At 38.1% G+C, this 11278-nt stretch overlaps 1 protein-coding gene across 1 annotated transcript; it reads right to left on the reverse strand.

The window, feature by feature from the left end:
• Positions 1-214: 214 nt before the first annotated feature.
• LOC146464974 (uncharacterized) lies at positions 215-10461 on the reverse strand. The gene is made up of 6 exons (XM_085129069.1): positions 10275-10461; positions 7135-7240; positions 5985-6585; positions 5345-5442; positions 2443-2874; positions 215-969 (listed from the first exon to the last, which is right to left on the reverse strand). Exons 1-6 carry the CDS (start codon positions 10331-10333, stop codon positions 676-678), a joined length of 1590 nt encoding a protein of 529 aa, XP_084985195.1. The 5' UTR covers positions 10334-10461; the 3' UTR covers positions 215-675.
• Between the last annotated feature and the right edge of the window lie 817 nt (positions 10462-11278).

Consider the following 11278-nt stretch of genomic DNA (forward strand, 5'->3'; position numbering starts at 1 on the left):
GGCAAATTTCAAGTAAAATATATAGCGCCTTGCAAATAATCATTAATTATTATATTATAGATTTATCACAATGACTATTTCCCTAAAGTTTACCATTTGGAAATTCCTACAATATAATTTTCAGTTCACCCAATAAATTGATTAAAATATTTTGGGTGATAAATCATGGAGAACATTTAAGCTCTGAATTTTTCTTCTTTACCAAGCTCGCCACCAAAAGCTGACACTTGTTCATATTCAGTAGTCTTCTAAACTGCCTTAAGTTATCACAATGAAACACAGGGGCATTGTGTGGTGACCCAAGGCACAAGTTTATGGTGGTTTAATTACTTGTCATGACAATTCTGTAACTTACTGTATTTGTTTTTACATGTTCTTGAAAGTGCCTTTAGCATTTTTGAAATCTATTTTTCTTGTATTTGCATATAGCACTAGCAAGATTAAGTTACTTTCAATGATGCCTCAAATTTATTGAAACATGAATTTTATTGCTTATTTTTATTCTAGCTTCTTTGGAAGGATAGTACGATGAATTGAATAGTTATTACACTATTACAGCATTTCAGACCTAACGATGTTCATTGTTAGACTCACCACAATTTACATGACCAAAACAGAATACAAACATAAATACTAAAAAGAAAACCACATTTTATTATTATAAATAATTATTTATCAAGTTCTTGAAAACTGTTGGACAATCTGCTGAATTGTAACTGTCACGCCAACCACTCCACCAATGACACCAAAGGCAACGAATAAGCAGTCCTTTACTTTGGTCAGTCTTGTGTTAGTATCTTTGCAAAGTACCATGTGAAACACACATGGTAAAATAAATCCAAGGGTGGAACTTCCAACTGAGCCAACAATAGCACTGACGTATGCAAAATCATCCTTCAGTGCGATAGCAATGCCAGCAGTGGTAAGCACTATGATGGTCCGCAGTAAATTCTTTTTCCATTGTCTTAGCTGCAATGAGCAAAAACCAATGATAAGAACTTTTGCTACAATTACTGACATCAATCTCTCCATAACCAAGTCAGTGTCCAAAGTTCAAAACAGTGCTCAGTGAAATATACTATCTTACACCACATAACAATATATGCCTCAATAGTGGGGACGATTAGGATGAGAGTGTGAGTGACATAACAAACAGCAGCATGAAAAAGTGCTGCTTCCATTGAATGGTAAGTATTTTAAAATACATGTAATGGTAGCATTATTTTTGAGACTTGCATGCTTTTTAACAAGGCTAAGACTTGGTGTCACAAGCAAGAGAGATGCACAAAATACATCACAATTTGTCAAATTAAAGGCTGCAGTTTGGTACATCAGTAGCCAAAGCTTATAAAACATTTGTTTCAAACTTTTTAACCAGAGAACTTTTTTAGCTTTTAAATAACCCAATATTTGAGAATTGATGAGACTTCTTTAGCCTTGTGAAAAAAATTGAGCATCCAAGACAGCTTTGCGTACAAAATGGGACTCTTGAGATCTAGAGAACACCTTACAGAAAGGATACTGTGAGAGGTGAGAAAGTTAACTATTGGAAATGACTCAATGACAGCCATGTTTGGACAGAATTTTCTGGTCATTGCAGAGGTGGTAATTTTGGTGAGGTTTATAACCAGTTTTGTTATACCTCTCAACTCAAATACGTTTTCCGATTGAAGAAGAATGGTCACATGCCACGGGTCAAAACTCACTACAGTGGAACCTCTCCTTACGGACACCTCTATAATACAGACACTTCTCTATTATGGACAGTTCACTTGATCCCTGAGAGACTGAAATCCATATATAGCCTACCTCTCTAAAACGGACACCTCTATAATACGGACACTTATTCCTGTCCCCTTGGTGTCCGTAATAAAGAGGTTTGACTGTAACTCCCTCACAACAACAACTTGAAGTCACAGGTAATCAGGTCGTGCACCTTGAAACCGCAGCAAATTTGTGTGCCAGCCCGCGTCAAGAAAATATTTTTGTTTGCAGTCATGGCAGCTAAACACAAGAACTGAAGAAAAAAATCAACAGCTTCTTCAGGATAAAAACTTGAAATCTAATGACAAGGCCACCCACAATGCCATGAAAACATTGAGAGACTTTTGCAAAGAGCAAAATTTGGACAAAAGTTTTCAAGATTTTGCAATAAAGTTTTAAGGTGACACCCGTCAATAATTTGTTCTGTTTTTGAGTTGGGAGGTATAACAAAACACTTAATGACTGGCCCTAAGGGAAACAGCAAGTTTTTTTGTCCCCTTGACCCTCAATGTTCCCAAGGCAAACATTGAGGTTCTTGGGGAAATGAAACTCACTGTTTCCCTTGGAGCCAGTCATTAAGTGCTTATTGAACTTTGGAGTGACAGGTTAACAAGAGAATAATTATTGTAAAAAACATTGCTACATATCAATAGCAAAGTGACATTTCCATCTACTCACCCTACTCTTCTGTTTTGGAATCTCTGGTGCCAGAAGCATGGAACACTCAGTCATAGAACCAACCATACTTCCTTGAGACATCGAAACATTATCAACACTACTGGAGTCTGATGTTTCTGTGTTCACAGCACCTTCTGTGTTAGTGTTTCTCCTTTCTGGTTTAAACAACCAGCCTTCTACTATCTCTATCACTGGAAATATCTGCAGAGGGTATGTCAAGAGAATTGCAAAGCATAACAGGCAACGCACTATCAGGATTAACACTCCCGGCGGGAAGCTCTCTGTAACAATCTGTGCCACTCCTTCACCATACACAGTATATCCAAGCAATCCAAAACACGCCAGAATAACTGACAAGCCTCCGACGGCAAAATGAAGATACAAGGGAAATCGGTGTCTGTTTTCCGCCATGCTGGTTTCTATCGGAATCAGCTGAGGAGAGAAATAAAGGAGCAGGTCATTGGTTGAGATTTCCGTACTTGAAACATCAACTCTAAAGTGCTGGATACACAGATTTCCTCAAATAAATCTAAAGCTTGTTTATTTTAAGGACAGTGCCTCCTTATGCAAAGGTATTTTTGCCCAGTTAATATGACTATACAGGAAAAGCAGATCTTAGCAAGGGCTACTTGAATCCAAAAAGAAAAATGGGAGTAACCATGCATTGTTCAGTGATTTAAATTTAATTAAGCAACAATAATTCCAAAAAGTGTAAAAAATACATTAACCATGATAATACATTCACATTTTTTTTCAGGGTTAACCCCCAATTTTCTTTTTGGATTTCAATAGCACTTGATAACATCTTCTTTTCCTGCACAGCCATAAATTGTGCAACAATATGTTTGAATACATGTAAGTATGCACCTTCGTTAATTAATTAGAGGTTCTCAGACCATCATGAGATGCACAGAATGTATGCCGCATTAACAGAAGGAGGCACCCTCCTTAAATTGATGAGGATTAACGTACAGCAACTATTACATGCAAAAATTATAATAAGGTACTTAAAAACAGAATATTGTAAGCTCTAATAGACATGTACCTTGGGAATGAGTTAGGGTTAACAAAAATCCCCTGCTAGTATGTATCAAGCCAGTGGATGGTGCCTTCTGCATGCTCTGATTGGCTAATCATGATCAAACTTTAGAGAGTATTTGATGTACACATTTCCAACATTTTGTTTGCATTTTTTTTTTTTGGCAAATTTGTGACAAATCTTGAGTGACTAACTGGTTCTGGCCATCCACTAGTTTGGTAAATACTAAAAAAATCTACCTCAGTTTTGCTGGATAGTGGTAGCTATTTAATTCACTGCACAGTGTACAGTTCCAGAAATTATCCAGGCATACAACCCCCCATGTTTTTTTTGTTTTGCACCCCCTCCCCCTCCCCCCAGGAAATTCCAGTTTAGCTTTGTACTTTGCTTCTAAAATTTTGGCTTTTTAAGACCCCCCTCCCCTTGGGAATTTCTACTGACTTTCCATATCATGGGGTGGGTTTGGATTTTTCCTGGAACTGCACAATCCATCATTATCTACTCCACTTTGAGGAATAAAAAATGAAAAGAAAAAGAAAAGAGTAGAGAAACTGATATTTAGGTATTTGAAAGGGCCTTTCAAAATATCTCAAATAGACTCAACAAAAATGGATAGAGTATTTTTCTGTAGGTGTGGGAAAGGGGTACCATTTCCTGCCAATGGACGGTGTATGGTATAAAAGGAGGCAGAGTCTCCCCATATAAAACTTTCTTGAGTAACCACCCACTCCCCCCCCCCCCCCTGCCCCATATGCCATCTTTGCTTCCCCCTCAATAATTTGTATGTCAGGAAAAGACAACAAAAGTTTCTGTGTGTGAATTCTCAAGACTATTACAAATTACTGGTTATTACCACTGTCTAGTAACTGGACATCACACATGCGTAACTAAAACGCCTTGGTATTTCAATGAGCCTGTTAAAAGAGACATTTCAGTCAAACCCACAAGAATACCATGCTGGGTATTAAAATTAATTTGTTTTTGGTTTAAATTTTTTCATACCAGTTAAATTTCTATTTTCCTTTGTCTCAGAGTCATTGCCATCATTTAGAACAAAGGCAACTATAACAAAAATATAACTGGTTTGAAAAAATTCAAAACAAAAAGAAACTTAAACCACAACATTAAAAATATACATGTATAATAGTTGAAGGGATGCCTGGAAAAAAGCCCTAGGTGACTTCTGATAAAAAGCTAGATTCTCCTTCCAAATTTCATTGTATTCACTTGTGAAACAAAAGGAGAATTTGACCTTACATCAAAAGTCACGTAGGGCCTTATTCCACGAACCCCTTCAGTTGGCTCTCTGACCCAACAAATTGAACGATTGAATGACCCAGATGTGGTGAGTCCTAAAAATTCCTCGGAGTCTTGTTGCTTGTAAATTAAATTTATTAAAAACACTATTATAATTATAATAGTGCACTGTGTTATTCCAGACAAATATCCATACCCCTCCCACTGAATGTTGTTGGTTGGGACCCCACCCCATTCCGAAAAAAATTTAAAATGTAAAGAAATAAAAAACACGCAGCAGATTATTGGGCATCACACTTTCTCTTAAATTAATTCTTTTGAAAACCAGTACTACCCAAGGGTTCTTGTTAAGATTTGTAAAAGGAGGTAATAAATTTGCAAGTAGATGCCATCTTATTAATGTCTTCTAGGAAATGATGGGAGCAAGATGGCCATGGGAAGAACGGAAACCAAACATGGCAGAGCTTGCAGTTCATGTCATTTCATAAACAAAGGACCTCTAAACTCTGTAAACGAGACCCAATGAACCCTCAAGAAGCCATTTTCTAGTCAGAATAAACCCTGAGTACCATTTGCAACAACAGCACAAACAACAAGTCTACTTACAGTTCCTATTCCCTCATAAGCACTAGTCACTTGGCCAAAAAACACTGGTAAGGTTGCCCAATGTGCCAGCCTGACTTCATTCAGTTTAAATTCTAAACCTGCAAAGGAAAAAAAGAAAACAATGTTTAAGTCATTGGTCTTAATAAAGTACTGTGTGACCAGTAAATGGAGCTTGACAGAAACAGTCTTTCAAATGACTGAAGTATTCGTCTCAAATTTCTGCCAGCAGATGGCAGGAGAACTCCTGGGCTAATGATAAATAAATTATTAGGAATTGCCTTTTGAAATAGCCAATTGCAGATGATTGGCAGATGATTTTTATAGGTACTAAAAAAAAAACAACAACAAAGATAATTGGGATGTACTTGTCTTTGCTGGGGTTGTAGAACAGGGATTTGGTGCTGAGTGATTTTACATTCTATAGTCTAGCTGTTGGATTGGTCTGCAATGCAGGCTTTTAAAAAAGGTGCTCGTGTCTGTTTTCTAGTTGACCTGGGATACAAGGCACAGCTTTACATGAAGCTGAGTCTTGGATGAGTGTGCCATCATTACTAAGCAGAAATTTTAGAACAGATGTCACTTTGATAGTTTTCGACAATCTAACAAGACAAACGGCAACTATAGAAAAAAAGGAACTTACCACTTAGCATGTATCCAACCACTGAGACGAATGCGACAAAAAGTGCAATATTAGCAGCAAAGCTGATGGGACCAAGCCTCCGCACACCTCTTATGTACGAAAACAGTATCAGTGGAATCAATGGCACTAGGATAAGAACAGCAAATGGTGGAGTGTGATAAACATGAAGGGCCCTTTGACTGTGGGACATTGGGCTGTTTGTCGGTGATGTAGTATTTGAAATGTTACTGGAATTATGTGGCGGAAGAGGTGTCGTTGTAGACACAACATGACCTGGAGGTGCAGTGGGAAACATTGACGCAATGGTGTTTCCCATGAATATGAAATATCCAATACAGAAGCCATACTGTGTGGCAAGAAGTGCTACGTTGACAAGTAAGACACCCCATTTGCCGAGAGCAATCCTTCCTATTTCCCCAAACAGCATCCGTTTTTCCACAGTGTTTCGAAGCACTTCCATTTTTGTAACCTGAGATTCTACATCATTTGATTGGGGAACTGTGTCCAAGACTTTCTGAACAGCAGCTTTCTTACACTTGATGATTAACTGACAACAGTGATCCGTGATGAGTGCGATTATAAGTATTCCAACCAAACCAAGCTGAAACAAGAACATAAAGATGTGAGTTTGCATTAATTTTACATTAGTTACAGTTTGTGGTTCTGATATTTGACTCTGTGGCCAGATGAAACCCTAAACTAGGTGGACCCACTAATCTATTAGTTGTACTTTTTTTGATGATATTATTTAGTTTTTAAGGTGGTTCCTCCACCTTGGAGTGTGATGTGGAACTTGGGTATGATCCAAGTCAAGCCATGCCAGCCGAGGCATTGATCCAATGTAGCTTTAACCTCATCAAGCAGATAAAATTGGGAATTAAAATATTAAGACCTGATGAAAGACAGCCCCAGTGGACTTCCAGGTTGGGGTTGGTTATGGGTGCAATCACCACACACAGCTAAGACAATCTTGATTACATTTACCTTAACCTTATGTGCTACTTCATACTGAGGCCTACATAAATAACAAGTACACTAAATGTGCTTCAAAACATTTAGCCAATGGACAGAAAAAGGGAGGAGGAAGGAGAGGAAAAGGCTTTGGGTTGTACATACAAGCAACGACATAAATTTTATTGAATACTCTTACCACAATTCCACTCTCTTTAAAGGCAAATGGAAGACCAATCCAGTTTGTTCCAATAAAGGCCTTGAAAACATTCGCAAAATCTGCGACTTGTCTGAAAACGGTGGGCCTGCAAGATTGAGGATACAGTTTAATTCCACATATACACCGTTCAAAGGCATGAAAGGCATCTCACATGAGGGATTAGAATTTACAAAATAATAACAACTGGCCATTCATGGTATTCAATTACCACTATCCAACCCTGTTAATATGACATAAAACTACCAATGTGTCATCATAATAAGACAGTCATACATGTATTTACAAGGTTTTTTCTAAGGGTTGGGAGGTCAGATACCATTGCACATAATTAATTTTTTTTTCTGTAACCTCCAAATGACAATAGGAACACCACCGATTTTCTTATGTGAATGTGGCTATACCTGTACAGTTATGCAGCTTTTTTCCAACATTGTTTAATATTTACAAAAGCAAACACACAGGTGGACGATGGGGGAACCAAATACACAAGAAAGGTAAAAAGAGTAAGACAACAAGTTCAGTATTGAACTTGGGACGCATAAGTGGGAGGCAAGTGAACTCATGAATGTGTAGATCCTGAAAATATCCATACTCCTGCCACATAAGAATCCCTTCTGTGGGTGAGGTATGAATATTTTCTGGTCTGGAACTATGCCACAATGAACATTTTTCACATGAACATATGATATTGTTTCATTTATTTCACTTTCAATCATCCTCAGGCCCAGGGGTGAGGGCAAGGACAGTGTGGAGATGGGAAAACTTTTTCCAGCCTGTTTTGACTTTGTCCTTGCTTCCCACTATCCGCTGTTGGGTGCTTCTTCAAAAACTTCAATGTTGATGCACGACCCCACAAGCTGCAGAGCTTTAACTTATTATTTTGCTTAAATAAAGACTCTCTGCCTGTCTGCTATATGTTGTGACAGCTGGCTGTATATCAAGGTAATTTTGTCATTCCAAAGCTAGAGCTCTCATCACCAGTCTGACTGAAAATGTATTGGTACTATGAGGAGAAAATAGATCCACATCAGAGACAAGAATTTCTAGCCTCTGATGCTCCATGGACAAAAGGTTTACCTGACTTGACCACCCTTGTAAATTATCAACAGCCAGATTGTTGTGGATACCTTTATATTATAAAGAAATCTAACTAGATTTCTGTATAAAACCACACAAAAATAATGGGTTATTCCAGAAAAAATCCACACCTCCCTGACGGATGGGATTCTGGAAATTCTCAACAGAGCGGGGGTCAAAGACTCTGGAAATCCAGGCGGGAGGGGGGGTTGAACTTAAGAAAGTCTTCTGCAGGAGTCATTTCGACCGATAGTTCACGCAATTCAAACGTTTAGTTCGGTGACACTTCAGCGCTCTCAGACCCTAAAAATAATAGAAATATTTTGTTCACATATTTCTCACCTAAAATAAATGATAATCTAAGTTCCTTCGCAGGTCCTTTTGTAGCAGAAAACGCGAACAACAAGATAGTAACGAACAAGCCATCGCAACATTGTTGCAACGAAGAGTTTGAAACGCCTGACACATTTCTACTCATACCAGACCCAGCGCGCCACCGTTGTGTAATTTCACGTCCGCCATTACATTCTTAGCGTGATTCCACTGCGTCAGGCGGAAGAATTTTTTACTTGTGCAAGCAAGGATGCAGAGCTATTAGCTGAAGAAGATAATTCCCAAGAATTTTGGTCCAAGCATTCCCTCTTCGTCGAAAATACTCGAGAGGAACTTGTAGCCATCTGTACCTCGAAAAAACTTTTGGAGACGTAAGTTATTGCAAAAGCAACAGAAGGAGAAGGTTCTTGGACGGGTTCCTGCAACATATACAGTGGTAACCTCTCTGAAGTCCCATCGCCCGTAGTACAGTTGAACAAGCAGCCAGTGCGTTTTCTGCGTGCCGTTTTAAGATTCCATGGGTGTTGTCCATTGGGCACAAAGGATGAACTTGTTCGCTTTTTCGCATTGTTGCTCCTTTCTTTTTTTAGTTCCACACGATAGAGTTTTTAATATTAGCAGAAGCTTTAGAAATTAAAAAAGAACATCTTCTAGACGTGATTGTGCGTATTTTATATTAAAAATAAATTAAATTTAAGCCTAATATTTTTTTTCCGGAAATCTAGGCGGGAGGGGAGGTCTTTTGTTTTGGAAATCCAGACAGGAGGGGGGGTCTTGTGCTTCAGGAAATCCAGGTGAGAGGGGGGGTTAAAAAACGACCCCATCCGTCGGGGGGGTGTGGATTTTTTCGGGAATAACCCAATGTGGTTTTCACTTGTGGAATAACCACAAGCACACAAAATAAGCATATATATTGATGCAAGCAACATGCAGGCAGCTAGTTAAAAAATGTTATTGCACTGTTGAGTTTGATTGTTATGATGGCTGCTCTTAACACAAATACCGACAAAATAAGCAGTTCTATGTGCAAGGAAGAGAAAGTAGTTCATTTCCTTGTTGTGTGAAAGTTAATTTTAAGGCAGCTTCCAAATGATTTTATGCATGTGCTTCTCCCACAAGTGACATTAACCAGGTTTCACCGTATTCATTCAACTCGGCTCTCCATAGATTTTCACCAAACAATCGTCTCGGTGAAGGCACCATGGTGCTTTTTCCCATATTTATGATAACTTACTGGTACAAATGAACATACAGTTTTATGATTTATAAACAGACAGCATAAAGGAATTTAATAATAACACGGAATATTCAATAACACACCCTTACGATCACATTGAATGGACGACGTTCAAATAAGAACGAAGACAAAATTCGATCTAGAACTTATACGACTACCACAACTGGGTTTGTACAAGTCTCGATCAGTCAGGACTAGTCAAATTAAGTTTGTTGTGTTTCGGTAAATAGGAGAAAAGACAGAACAACGATGTCAAAGCTACATTATTATGCAATGTACAATGTAGCTGACAATTTTCATGAAATTGCAGCCCAGAGTGAACATTATAAACAATAACAGACCAGGGACTAAACCGACAGTTCTGAAAACAGAGTCATGAAGATATTTTTATGATTACCAGAGCATTCGATTTTGCAAAATGTTTATAAGCTTAATTTCAGATCGAGAGAATTCCAATGTTAAAATAACCCACCTAATGAGCGGAACGCCCGAGGAACTTGGTGAAATTTGCTTATACCCTCCTCCTGTCATTATTTTCAAGTGATCGGATAGACTTCTTTTCAAGAATGAAATTAAAACTCTCTTTCGTTTGCAAATCCCACAACAATCCAAAGCTTCGTCGCTGAGTTTTCCCAGTAAAATCACTTTCGCCGGTTTTATAAGCAAGCGCCACAGACTCGTCATGAAAACGAGGCCCAGTAAAATCACGAGATGTAAGACACCGGAAGTGCTTGTGAAGTGAAAGCTGTCACGTAACGTATAACATTCCTATGGCATGATTCAATGAAAGCGACATGTACTGTTGTGTATTATCCTTTTAAAGCCTCAAAATCTTCTAGATGTGCCATAGATATTCTCTTATGCGACTTATTGGGACAGTTGTTCTTCAATTTCCTACTGCGATTAGCGCAACCGTGTCCACGTGAAAATTGAGAAATATTTGAGTCCCGGGATTTGGGTGCAACTTTGACAACTTTTCTCGCAATATTTTTGTTGCGACACAAATTGCTTTGGAAACTGCATGTAAAAGTGTAATGAAGAAATATATCTGCTTTAAATAAAGTTTAAAAAAATAGTAAATTTTCTACATTTAGCAGCAAGTGCTTCGTTGTATGAAGAAGGACGAACATAACTTTTTCAATTGCGTGCGGATCGATTGGTGAGAAACAGTGAACGAAACATCGCTTTCAGCAGCTTTCAGTTTCACCAGACTCTTCGTTATGTACTTAGATCGAATAATGCCCATTATTTATATTTTTATAATTATTGACGCTAATTTTATGAAATGTCAAAAACATTTAAATCACCTAGCTTGTCAAAAAAAAAAAAAACTGTTTAGGAGGCAATAAATCCAAATGTTTGTAGAGGGGAGGGTCTGCGTATCGCGAACGGCAGATCCGTGTCGGAAATCGATTCCATGCAATAAAAGGCTTTCAGAATCGGTCGTACTTAATTACCTACTTGTCAAACTAAATC

The sequence above is a fragment of the Pavona decussata genome, unplaced genomic scaffold (genome assembly GCF_977016875.1).
Source record: "Pavona decussata unplaced genomic scaffold, jaPavDecu1.1 SCAFFOLD_158, whole genome shotgun sequence".
NCBI classification, from domain to species: Eukaryota; Metazoa; Cnidaria; class Anthozoa; order Scleractinia; family Agariciidae; genus Pavona; species Pavona decussata.

Excerpts from the sequence above, each read along its gene's own strand:
- LOC146464974 (XM_085129069.1), bottom strand. The coding sequence starts at position 10,333 with ATGACAGGAGGAGGGTATAAGCAAATTTCACCAAGTTCCTCGGGCGTT. Across the intron at positions 5,443-5,984 it reads GGTTGGATACATGCTAAGTG|GTTTAGAATTTAAACTGAAT; the intron begins GTAAGTTCCTTT and ends TTTCCTTTGCAG. Across the intron at positions 2,875-5,344 it reads CTTATGAGGGAATAGGAACT|CTGATTCCGATAGAAACCAG; the intron begins GTAAGTAGACTT and ends TTCTCTCCTCAG.